This window comes from Strix uralensis, chromosome 18 (assembly GCF_047716275.1).
Source record: "Strix uralensis isolate ZFMK-TIS-50842 chromosome 18, bStrUra1, whole genome shotgun sequence".
NCBI lineage: Eukaryota > Metazoa > Chordata > Aves > Strigiformes > Strigidae > Strix > Strix uralensis.
This window is the reverse complement of record NC_133989.1, coordinates 11,207,448-11,219,611: the sequence shown is the minus strand read 5'-3', so window position 1 is coordinate 11,219,611 and position 12,164 is coordinate 11,207,448. Positions and strand designations below refer to the sequence as shown.

Sequence of the window (12,164 nt, the reverse complement as noted above, 5' to 3'; positions counted from 1 at the left end):
TGAGGCAGAGACAGCAGCTGGCTGGGAGGACTGCTGTAATCATGGGAAGGGTCACAAGCTGCTCTCAGCAGTGTGGGCAAAACTTTCTTTGTCCCCAGAATGAAGGCTTGGGGCTGGGTGCCTCCTGCCACAGGAAGACAGGAGCAGGGGAGGGCACGGGGAGCAGTGTCCGTGCCTGCCTGCAGCCCCATGCCCTCCATATCTCCTGCTCCCTGGACTTGCTGGAGGCACACACACAGCATCATGGCTCCTCTTCCGTTCCTGCCTCGTGTGTGTTTAAGGTGTTCACTTGATCCATGATTTCACTCGCAATAGAGATGCTACCACCCAGCTCTGCCCAAGAATCCCATGTCAGGATGCTCCTCTCCGGTGCCCGGCTCCAGCACCCGGCAGCGTTGCTGCTGCCAGCGCGTCCAGGGCAGTGCAAGAGCACAGGGCTGGGATCGCTCCTGCGGGTCGCAAACACGTAACCTGAGAGATGGGCTTTCAGGAAACCAGTTCAAGTCTCTTCACCAACAGCAAAAAGAGGCCTTGGTCTACTTTTTTTTTTTAACTGAGCACTGCGCTCCTGTGCTCAGGGAGGTATCTGAAAATGTATAGCTTTTAATGAGGGACTCATTCAGCCCTTTCTCAGCCCACTCCACGCATTTAAAAATCATCAGTCATGAGAATGGCTTGGAAAAAAATTCTGATGAGTGTTGTTTACTCATGCAGTAGTGCACAGGTTCTCCTTCAGCTGCTGCGTGCGATTGCGCTGAAATGAGCTGTGATCTGTTGCTCACCACTGGTTCAGGAATATGGTTGTCAAATCCCATGCCATTTATGTGTGCAGATGTGGCAGTATGCCTTGAGGACAGGGGTGAGTTGTCTTCTGGTTTGTAAAGATTTTTTTAATCTTTACAGATAATCTGTGCATGGCACACACACTACTGCCTGACAAGAGCAGGCAAAGCCCAGGACCCGCTGCATCAGAGGCTACAATAAACGTGATCCTCGAACAACCACATGTTTCCAGGGTAGCGGGGCTTTAGCGGGAACAGCAAATATCATGAGACTGGCAATCAAATTGCAAGAGTTGATTTCCCTGTATTCTTAGGGAAAAATAACTCTGATTTATTTGGATTCATTAATTCATTATTTAGATGTTTTCTGCTCGGTGAATCAGGGAGAAATGACATTTTGCAGGGAAAAAAAAGAAAAATTATAGCAGAGGTGCATTGAGTCATTTCTGTTTGAGATGAAAATTGCAGGTTGATGCTTAAAAAGTGACCTTTTGATTTTTACCATCACTCAGAGGTGGCTGGGCAGGATTTGGGAGGGGGTGAGAGCCGTGGCAGCACTCCCTGCCGGCAGCTCACCCGGCCTTGGTGGCCATGTCCCAGCACGCTCAAACAAGAATTGGCTTTAAAGCAGGATTTTCAGTACACAGAACTTGTCTAATCCATGTCAGTTGAGGAACATTGTGGTTTTAAAGTCTACATGAGCCTCGTGTCACTGCTCTTTTGGCATGGCCATCGCAGAGGTGAAAAAAGTCAACTAAAGTTGCAGCCCAGGCCATGTTCATTCTGCAATTTGCCACCTCCCAGAGGTTCACCACGGCCCCTGTATCAAACTGAATTAATGATTTGTATTTGGGCAGAGCGCCAGATGATGACAGTAAATAATTCTCTTTGTAAGCAATGTTTTACTGCGTGAGCAGTGAGTTCTTTTTTATTTACTTTTTTCCCCCCAAGAGGTGACTGAAAAACATCTTTGACTTTAATTTTATTTTCAGCACTTGCAGGGGCCAGGGTGCAGGTGAGCAACTGCCTTGGCCCTGCTGCCTTTCCTGCTGCTTGTGGGGAGGCTTTCCCCCGGACAGGAGCAGGGATCTCCCTCTGCCATTCAGCCTTTTGCCCCTGCAACCTCAAATCTGCCCCGGTACCACATTACCCTGGGTCAGGAGGTCAATCAGCTGGTGATGATGGTGACATGATGCCAGGGAAATCCTGGTCCAGGGTGAGTGGAGGAGGTGTGGGGCTGGCGGGAGGAGAGATGCGTTACAGGGGGAAGAGTTTGGGCTTTGTTTTTTGGGAGGCTGAGAAGAGGCATGGCCTGGTCTGTGCCTGGGGCTGTAGACCAGCAGTAACACAGCCAGCACCGTGCTGTGCTCTGCCGCGCACCCCGGCAGCGCATGGGGACCCTGGCACCGCCATGGCCAGGGTTGGTCCCATCAGCAGAGCTGATGGAGCTTACAGCTGGGTAAAAGCAAAGGGGGAGAATTTAACCCAGGCTATAATACACTATAATAATGTTTTCAGTGCTTTGATTCACTTTTTTTTTTTCTATTTTCTTATTCTAAGCAGCCTGAACTGAGCTGCCTCCAAGCTGCCCTGTCCTGGGTCAGCCTTTCCTGCAGCAGCCGAGCTGGCCCTGAGCAGCAGGACTCCCGGGGGCTCACCGGAGCGGGGCTCACCCCACACAGACAGGCCCAGACAAGCTCCACACCTAGATGAGCACATCTTTATTTTCAGTTCCACAAATACACATCTAAACTGTCCATATCTCACCTGGACACGTCACCTAAACCTCTGCTCCTTTCCAGTTGCCCTTCTCGCCCCGCTGTGGAATGCACATTCCCTCTGCACACTTGTGTGAGGCCATTAGAGGGCATTTGGGTTTCATTTTTCAGTCACCCAGAAGGATTATCGCTGTGAGAAAGTAAAGGCAGAGCTGCTGAGAAGCTCTCCTGTGCCAACTCTTGCATAGCTGGAGCAGTTCCAGCCCGTGGGGAGACGGCCCCGGCTCATCTTTGCAATTTGTTTTCTCTTTTTTCTGCTTTTCTTTTGGCCTTGGGTCATGGGGTATGTGCTTGGATGGCAGGGATTATGTCTGGTGCTGCAGAACGGTGTCTCCTGCGTCTGAGCTCCTCGCTCGCCGAAGCCCTGCCAAACCGCCAGTGCTTTGGAGAGGAGGAGGCCAGGCGGAGCAGGAAGGTTCGTGTTTATTCTGGAGAGATGCGGGGAAGGTGAATTAGAGCTGCCATCAGGAGGACGTCTCTGCCCATGCCCAGGAAGGCGGCTGCTGGATTGTGGGGTGGATATCGTGGCATGGCTGAGCTCATGCATGATGTACCTGCTCCTTCCCCGGGGGCCAGGGCGTGAGAGTTCCCCCTAGCCATTTGGGCTTCCAGGTGCTGGAGATGGTCTCTCTCGCAGTCCCCGCAGAGCAAAGCTGCGTGCGTGACGTGGTGGAAGAGCAGCATCACCTCTCCAAAAGCCCCACTGATCCAGGAAAGGACCAATTCCTGGTTTCTTGGGGGGGTTCACACTTGAGGCAGGGCTTCCCCATTTCGTTCGGCCTAAGAAACTCAGGGATGCTGCCCAGTAACCCTGGGGCAGGTGCTGGGTGACACGGGGATCGTGTTCTCTATTTCAACCCTCCTTTGCAGCCAAAGTCCATCAGTTCTTCCCCAGTTTTCCAGGGACACATCCTCCATCTCCACCAAAACCACAGTGCTGTGGGCTTGTGCCAGACTCTTTGCCGGGATGAGGTGTTGTCTCCGGGATGCAACCAGGGTGGGCACAGCTACAAGCGACCTCCTTTTCCCCTCTGGAAAGGCAGAGTAGAGAGTGATGGGGAGATGGAGCGGGGTGGTGGCATGTCCCCCATGTCTAGGGAGCAGGGGCATGTGGCAGTGCAGGTGCCTGGCCCCAGAATGCGCTGGCTGCATGCAAGCAAGGCAGTTTCGCACTGTGCCTGCACTGGTGCTGTGCCAGGGTAATGAAAGGGGTGACAGAGCCACCTCTCAGTGTACCCAGGGAGCCAGGAGGAGCTGCAAATGTATCTCTGGCCATAGGGGCAGGTTGAGCTCACCTGTGTGGCTCAGGGTTATGTGGGATCCACAATGCTCTTGGATTCAGACATCCAGAGACCCCAAAATTCAGGTCTGTACCTGCCATCAGCTGTTTTCCAAGTGAAGTTTCAGGAGATGAACTATCTGTCCCTGAGACACGGTCAGCTCATGGCTGAGGAGGGCTGATGGGGTGCCCACCCGTAATCGGGGGTCCCATGGCTCACCTTGGCTGGTGTTTCCCTTTCTTGGTCAAACTTGTTGCCCAGAGGCACCAGCTTCACTGAGGCCCTCACTTACCGCCAGGGATGCCACTGGCAGAGCCGGGCAGGGCCTGGCCATGCAGAGCCGCCTCTGAGTCTCCAGCCTGCAGTAGCGGTTCTGGTTGGAGACGCGGGCAGAAAAGCCCACGCCACAGGTGACCGAGCAGGCACTCCACTCCGTGCTCCACTCCTGGCAGGGGTACGGCAGTGGTGGGGACGCTGCCCTGGGGGCTGGATGAAAAGAGATGAGGGGAAAAAATGTGGTTGGAGCCAGGCGTTGTACAGCGTGCCCTGTGGGTGCTGCGGGCATAGCCCTGCACAGCTCAGAAATGTGCAGTGAGGTGTCTCCTGCTGATGTTCACGGTCTGGGATGAAGGGACCATCCCTAGATGGATGCCCTGTGTGGGCATCCCCTCACTGGCATGTCCTGCATCTTACCTGCCCCAGCATCCCGGAGGAGGTGTTGGTCCCGGGCTTCGCAGATCCACTCAGGGCAGCACTTCCCTGGGACCTCCACGCGCCGTGGGTAGGGACAGTCCGGAGTGGGCAACCGGACATCCTCCTGGCAGAGCGGGATGCAGGTGAAGCCCCCATCCAGGCAGCGGCACTGGAGTTTGCAGCTGGGCTGGAAAACCTCCCCGTCTCGATAGACCCGTCCGTTCACCTCGCAGCCCTCCTCGTTGTCTTCAACTGCAAGTGACGGGGGAGCCCGTTAGGGACAAAGTGACTGAGAGATGCGGATGGAAGAGGCGACTGCTGGGGGAAAGTGAGGGGCTGGCACGAAGGGACTGAACGGGGGGGGCAACAGCAGTGACTAAGAGTTGTGTGGGGCAGAGATGGGTTTGCAGCAGCGCGTGCATTGCCCAACCTCCTGCCTTTCCTTACCTCCTCTCTTCATCTCTCTGTTTTTTCAAAACAACAGCTCATCAGTTGGTGAGAAACTCACTGCCCTTCAGCTCTGACCCTGTCTTTCAGGGCTTTCAGGCTAGATAAAGTTCCTCTGAGATTTCTCTGCAAGACCCTCTGACTGCAGCCCCGGCAAGGTGACTGCAGCATCCCCAGGACCCCCATGTCCATTCCTGTTCAAACCACCCTGAATCCTCGGTCGGTAAATAGCATGGGAGCTGGCTGGAGCTGCAGCACAGCCCCGCGGCCAAGCTGCATGCATCAGCCTCAATAAAGCTGCTCTTGGAGCCTTAACCACTTCCCTGAAAGTTCTGTGGGATGTCTGGTGCTGGCCGGGGCCCTGACTGGAGCTGGGGTGTGGGCACGGGGGCATCCCCGGGGGGGAGCAGGCACCCCTGTGCTCACAGTTGCAGGTGGCTCCTGTCCCCGCGGGTGCCATGCTGTAGTCACAGACGAGGCCCTGGCTCTGGTCGCAGACATGGAGGAAGTCACAGGGCTCTCCCAGGCGCCGGGCGCAGATCTTACAGCAGCCGCAGCCATCCAGGACCAGGGGAGACCCGCGGGGACAGCGGGGTGGCACCCAGGGGCAGTAGCATGGTCTCCGGCACAGCTGGGCACACACCTGTGGAGGCAAAGCCATCACTGATTTCATTCAGGTTGTGTTTTGGCTAATGTCTGCTATTTCACTGGGACAGCCACAGGGGTCCCAATCATGGGGGCAGCTTCTCGGTGGAGGAAGGCTCTGTGAATCCATGGGAATATGGTGAAGCAGCCTGGAAAGCTACTGTCCCCTTAGGGCACAGTGTGATGTATGCCTATGGAAAACCAGGGAGAATCAGGGATGCTCAGCATTCTGCAGGATGGGGACTTAAATGCACCACTGCTCTTAACACACAGGAGGAAGATGGAGCTGCAAGGCAAACATCGCAGGTAGCGGTGGTTATTTAATGGGGCTGGCAGCTCTGGAGGCAGCCACACGCTGCCTGGAGCAGCCCAGCGGGAGGGAGGGAAAGCAGCCTGCCCCCATGCCTGCTTCCCAGGCAGCGGGTTGTGCCCAGCTGGAGCTGTGGCTCTGCAGGGGCTGAAAGCACATGGTGAGGACAGAGCACCTCACTCTGAACAGTCTTAACAGCTCTTGTTCATGCCAAGAAACAGGGCATCACATTGGCAGCAGGGGAACTGAAGCCAAGCAAACCTCACTGCTTTCCTTCCCGGTCCAGCTGCCTCCTCTGCCTGCCCCTGCCTGCAGCATCCTCTGTCTGGCCGGGCCCGCTGGGTGAGGAGCCCTGAGATAGGCATGTTTTCGAGGACTGGGAGCTACATTTCCCCTCCTAGCTAGATGGAGTAATCACTTCAGCAGGGCTGTGCACCACAGTGGTTTGCCTGCTCAGCCAATTGTTTGCCAGGGATGCGCCTGCAGGAGTTCACCCGGGCAGGTAAGTGTTTATATCCACGGCTCATTCTGCTTGCACAATTACCCTGCCACGAACAGCTTTTGCAGGCAGCCCTTGTGCTCCCATCATGCTGTACCTGACAGGGCTGTTGCATATAGAGCCTGAAGACAAGTGAGTTGGCTCTGCAGTTTGGAAGTGAATTCTTTGCCAGTACTGGCCTGACAACACATGTGAGCCCCACGTAGCAGCTCTGAGCCACCCTCCAGCACCCTGCTGCTCAGCACCACACATGCTCTGCTTGCTGCATGGCCAGCACGTGCAGCGCAGGCAGCGGTTCAGCAAACCTGCAACCAAAAAACTCATCCCTGTGCTGGTCCAGATACAGGTGTGTCTGCTGAGACAGTGGGTTCAGCTGGACCATGTGGATTTTAGGTATCATTTTTCTTTCTCTTTCAGTTTCTCCCAGTAGAATCAGGTCTGGCATGACCAGTTAAACAGAGAAGGTGGGTACTGGTGTGCTATCTATTCCCCATTTGCAGCAGTTCAGATGGTTTTTATGGGCCTGTAGAAATCTCAGTGCCAGGAGATAAAATATATCCAAAATGGGCTGAGCAGTCTGGGTCTTGTTCTAGTTTTATCCGTGAGCAGCACTATCAGTGTGGCAGAAACCAGAGAGAGACTCGCAGCAGGGACCGAAGGACTGGCTGAGGTGGACAGGTTTGGGCTGGACACACGAGGGCCCTTGGTGATTCTCCAGGCACTCATGAGAGCCTGGGGCAGGAGTCATTTCTCCATCACAGCTTACCCAGGCAGCCAAGGGCATTTTTCATCTTTCAGAGGTTGCTATTACAAATCAATGCTTTAGAAAGATTAGCCAAGTCAACTCCATTAATCCATTTCCCTCTGCTCCTTGTAATTAACTTGTCTTTAGATGACAATGTGGCTCCTATCAGAGATCTTAACTGCCTGGGAAAGGAGTCAAATAGGCACGATGCTGCCACGATGTCCCTGCTCGCAGAATGTCTGCCTTGGGATTCAAGTAGCAATTAGAAAAACTTGGAGTTGAGATACCCCAAACTTTTCAACTTTCCCGTTCTTTGCGCAGGCAACTATTTTCACACAAGAGTCCAAGAGGAAAAAAAAAATCCCTACAACAACTCAAATCCTGTCAGAGGCATTGGCTTTGCATGAGCATCCCGGGGAGGGGGGGAGAGCTGAGTAATGCTCGCTGCTTGGCCCCCTGCCCCAGGAGCCTGGGCAAGGACCAAGGAGTCTGCAGGAGCCGCTACCACGGAGCTGCTGCTCGCTCCCTCGCTCGCAGGGACACATACCACAGCCCCGGCAGCGCTGCAGGGACGGGGCAAGCAAACAGAGTGCATTGCTGTCATTCCTGTGCACTCCCTGGACTTGCACACCAGACGTCTTTGGCCCATGAACGTTAAGACCTTGCTGTTTAATTGCAAATGTCTCTCCCAAGCATAGCTCTGCCCCTGTGGCTTGTCTGCCAGCTGGTGTTAGCCACAGGGCTCGTTGTAACACCCCAGTCCTCCCTGTATCTCACATTCAAGGACTGGGTGCTTCCCCCAGTAAGGCTAAAGCTGCCCCAGGGCCCCGTCTCCCTTACCTTTGAGAGGATGCAGAGGAAGGAGAGGAAGAGGAGCTGCTTCTCCAGCTGGAGCCTCATGCTGCTCTCCCCTCTGCTACTTCAGCACATCACCCCCCAGGCAGTTTGGAGGCAGCGGAGTGTTCGCAGGTTTTAAAGCCCCAAGTAGGTCCTGCTGGTGTTTATACTCTCCCTGCTCTGATGTCACTCACAGGCTCCAATATAAACACGAGTAGGTTTGGACAAGCCTCAAGATTTTCTTTTTTTTTTTTTACTTTTCTTTTCCAGCCCACATTCCAGCTGCCATTTCCACTCCCCTCAAGGTGAGAATGTGCTGTCCACTGAGACAGCGAGTGAAGGGAAGGGACGGGAGAGGGGCTGGGGTGCCAGGCTGGTGGGGTGAACTGGCTCCTTGCTGCTAGTCGTGACCAGGAGGGGAGGTCCATTCCTCTTCCTAACGATCAAGATCAGCCCAGACAGAGCTGGTGTCTTCCTCCTGGGTTTTGAAGGGTTTGGCGGGGCTGTCCCTGCCACCATCTGCTCTGGGACATTGCCATGACTGAGCAGGAGCGGGGGACCCACCCCTATATTTTAAGCTGAGCACAGTGCATGGCAGGCTGTGGGAGAGGGGTGAGTTGCCTGCACTGTACAGAGCCCTGAAGTCAAAGTCAGGATCCTGTCCCTCCATCGCTGCGGACAGTGTCTGACTTGCCAGCAACTGAGGTTGCAGCAGTTCGCCAGGCAAGCTCTCCAGGCAGTAGAGGTGTGCTTCCCTCTCCGTTTCTTTTGGCACAACAAGAAGAGGAAAGGGATTTGCTGTGGTGGTGGTGCTGCCGCAGCATCCCCTGTCCTGTGTGGGCCTGCGGCTGCTGGGGCGCTGGGGTTGGATACACATCATTGCCCCGGGTATGTGGTGCAGAGAGGGCTGCAGTCTGGCCCTTGCAGAAGCACGGCTGATTTCAAGCCTTGTAAACCCCAATTCAGCTCCTGAAAAATTATGACCTGCTTAACTGATCACAAGAATTTAAAATCCAATTTCAGGGAAGAGGAGCAGGCGCTCAGATTTGCCTCCCAATGCTTTACTGCTTTTTGGTTTGCCCTTGCAAGTTTTCCTTGCAGCCACTGTGTCTGGGCAGTCAAGCCTGACTCTTTGGAAAGAAAAAAACAAACATCTCAAGACCTACAGGAAACTGAGCCCCTTCTCCACATTCCCATCCCCCAGATCTTATCACAAGGTGTAAGAAGGGGAATTTGGGCATGCAGAGCTTGAAGGAAAGGCCTGAGCTCACAGAAGGATGAGGGATGCCCCGCGGCTCTCCCTGGCTCCTCTCTGCACCCCCCTTGCCTGCAGGACATGGTCTGGGGGCCAGGAGCACTGCCTCTGCCCTGGCCTGAGGGATGGATCCTGGCTGCACACAGACTCTCTGTGCTTTGCAGGTAGGACAAGAACTGCTGCTGTGTATCATATATTATATGTTGGCAAACATGCAGGAGGGGCTGGGTGCTGTATAAACAGAGCACTGAAACTATGCAACTAGGAGTAATGCCTCATCCCTCCCTCCACCCTTTTCTCCCTTCCTTTTGCTTTTGTTCTTGCAAAACAGGTCCTCAGTCACCTGAGCAGCAATCCTGACCTCAGCACCGCCACTTGCCATAGCCTGGAAGCCAGAGCATGGAGCAGGGAGGGCAGAACCCGGCAGGGAGGAGCGTGCAGTCAGAGCTCTCCTGTTACCACCCTGATTCTCCGCTTTGGTTTTGCTTCATTAGCTGCAATCAGCCTGTTAACGAGGTCATGGCAGCTTGTGGAAATACCAGGCCACCTTCCAAAGGCTGCTGTCACTAATCGGAGCGCTGGAGTCTCTGCTCCTCGTGGAGGAGCCCCAGATCCCTGCATCACCCAAACCCTGCCCAGGAGCAACACTGCCCATCGCAGGGGAGGTGTGAGGACCACACATTGCTCCGTCCTTGCTAGCAGAGGGGTTCAGGCCCTACCGACCCGTGCTCACAAGCCAGGAAGTTCAATACCGAAGGCTGGAGCCACATCTCATGCTGCTGCTTTCTCCTCTGCTCCCCGTAGCCGGTGCCCTTGCACCGGCCGCCGTGTTTCAGATGCTGCAGCTCAGCCAGGCGTCCCGGAGGCGGCTGCGGTGCTTCTGTCAGCAACAGCTCGAGAGCAGCCAAAGCACTGAGCCAGCCTTGCCACAGGGGGACAGCAAGATCAATTAATTATTCCAGGCTTGTGTTTGTTAGGGGCTCCTGATTAATGGGCATGACTTCATTTCCCAGTTAGAAATCAGGTGACAGTGATGGTAAGGGAAATAAAAATCTCTCATCACCCTCAGTAAGCAGCTCTGGGAGCAGCCAACAGCCCCGTTCATGGGGCCTCGGGGGGCAGTGGGGCACCCTCCAGGGAGGCTGGGGCTCAGGGCTGCCCAGGGGACCCCACTGGTGATTAACCCCTCCCTCCCTGCCTGCCCTCTCCTGGGTACAGGTTTGGCTCTTTGGGGTGGGGACCCCTTCTTTACCCTCTCCCTCAGCCTGGGACAAGAGGGGACATTGCTTCCTGCTCCCCCCAGCTGATATCACAGTGATGTCACTGCAGTAAGGTGACATGCTGTGTTGGTTTGACATCACCAGGAAGCCAACAGAGCTCAGGTGGTGATAGAGAGCTGCAGCACGGAGTCAAGCAGCCAAACAGGGGCCAAACCCACCATCCCATGCCTGGCCAGCTGCCCACGCTTCAGATAGCATTGGCAGTCCCTGGTGGTACCTTGCTGAAGTAGGCTGGAGGCCACCTACAAAGTCCACCATGATCCTGCCTTCCTGAGGAGGCTTTTCCGTGGGTGACCGGGGCTAGAGTTTCCTTGTCCTGGCTCTCCAGGTCCCATGTGCCCACCCAGGCCACCATGCCAGGGGGGCCAGGACTGCGGGCAGAGCCCAGCAAAGAGATACAGCCCTTGTGCAGGTTTTGATTTGCAAAGCCCCAGGAGAGCAGCACATTAGCAGTTCATTTTATAAATACTCAGCTATTACCCTTCCCCTCTGGAGCACGTACCCCGTACGTGTTCTGTACCATACGTGTGATTTCAGAGATAGTAATTAAGTCCATATGTTGTGCCTTGCAGTTTCCATGGTATTATTGTCAGGAGTTTTTGGGGTTGTAGGTTTGTTGGGGGGTTTTTTTGTGGTCTGTTGTGCAAGAAAATAGTTGATACAGGAATCTGAATACATCTCCTTTGAGTTAGCCGCTGGCAAGCTCTGCTGTTTCTATAGAAATGAAGGAACTGACCCAATGAATTTACATTTTAGACAGCTGGTTTTTTCATATCTGTGCCATTTAATGTGCCATCGTGAATAACACTGCACTCATTTGCGCACCCTGCTCAGCTGAAATTACATCCACCTGTGATGGATATAGACCATATATCTCCCTCCATCCCTTTCCTTTGCCTGAGACTCCCCTTCTTTTTTGCCCTGTGTTGAACACCCTTCCTAGAGCTGGCTGAAGTCAGACCAGGTCTGGACATCCATCTCTGCGGGGGAGCACCTAGGCTGTCCTGGGTCCTTGCTGGGTCTGTTCCTCTTCATATCAACAGTGAAATCATGGGTCTAGAGTGAGCCCAGCTCCCTACCTTGGTGGGGAGGATGTTCCCTTTGCTTTTGGGCACTCCTGGCTCAAATTCTCGCTGCAGGGGAGCAGGGCTGTCCATGGAGTGTGGACAGCACTGGTGGGAAAGCTGGACAGACAACCAGCTTGGAGAAGCCAAGAGCCCTGAGCTGAAAAGGAGACGTCTCAGGTCTCCCTCAGCTGTTGGACACTTTGGGGTGGCTGCCGGCTGTTTTTCATGAGACTCCTGGAAACACCCCGGCTTTGGGAAACTTTGAAATACCTTTGTTTTTGGCAGGATGGGAAAGTTGTTTCCTACCCAGAATGAATCCAGCTCCAGTTTCAAATAGCAAGAGCAGAGAGAGGTGGTGATGGCCATTTCCATCAATGTCTGGCCATTTTTATTCCCTCTGGTTCTCACACCTTAACTGGAGAGTGGAGCCCGGCTGGGAGGACTGGTCACCCCGAGGGACAAGGGACGGGCCAGGCAATCTTTTACCTTGAGGTCACTGCTTCCACCCCAGACCCAGGCTAGGAGAGACTGAAAGTATTTACCATC

At 54.4% G+C, this 12,164-nt stretch overlaps 1 protein-coding gene across 2 annotated transcripts; it reads right to left on the bottom strand.

Moving 5' to 3' along the window:
* Nucleotides 1-2,488: 2,488 nt before the first annotated feature.
* On the bottom strand, nt 2,489-8,303 carry CCN5 (cellular communication network factor 5). Of its 2 annotated transcripts, XM_074888245.1 has the most exons (5): nt 8,020-8,303; nt 5,407-5,623; nt 4,534-4,785; nt 4,133-4,326; nt 2,489-3,591 (listed from the first exon to the last, which is right to left on the bottom strand). In XM_074888245.1, exons 1-5 carry the CDS (start codon nt 8,077-8,079, stop codon nt 3,568-3,570), a joined length of 747 nt encoding a protein of 248 aa, XP_074744346.1. In that variant the 5' UTR covers nt 8,080-8,303; the 3' UTR covers nt 2,489-3,567. The 2 variants fall into 2 exon arrangements, with proteins under 2 accessions (XP_074744346.1, XP_074744345.1); XM_074888244.1 differs by lacking the exon at nt 2,489-3,591 and having other exon boundaries at nt 4,069-4,326.
* Nucleotides 8,304-12,164: the final 3,861 nt, after the last annotated feature.

Coding starts and splice junctions, on each gene's coding strand:
- CCN5 (XM_074888244.1), bottom strand. CDS start 8,079: ATGAGGCTCCAGCTGGAGAAGCAGCTCCTCTTCCTCTCCTTCCTCTGC. Junction 5,624..8,019: donor TCCTCTGCATCCTCTCAAAG/GTAAGGGAGACG, acceptor TTGCCTCCACAG/GTGTGTGCCCAGCTGTGCCG. Junction 4,786..5,406: donor GACAGGAGCCACCTGCAACT/GTGAGCACAGGG, acceptor CGTCACTTGCAG/TTGAAGACAACGAGGAGGGC.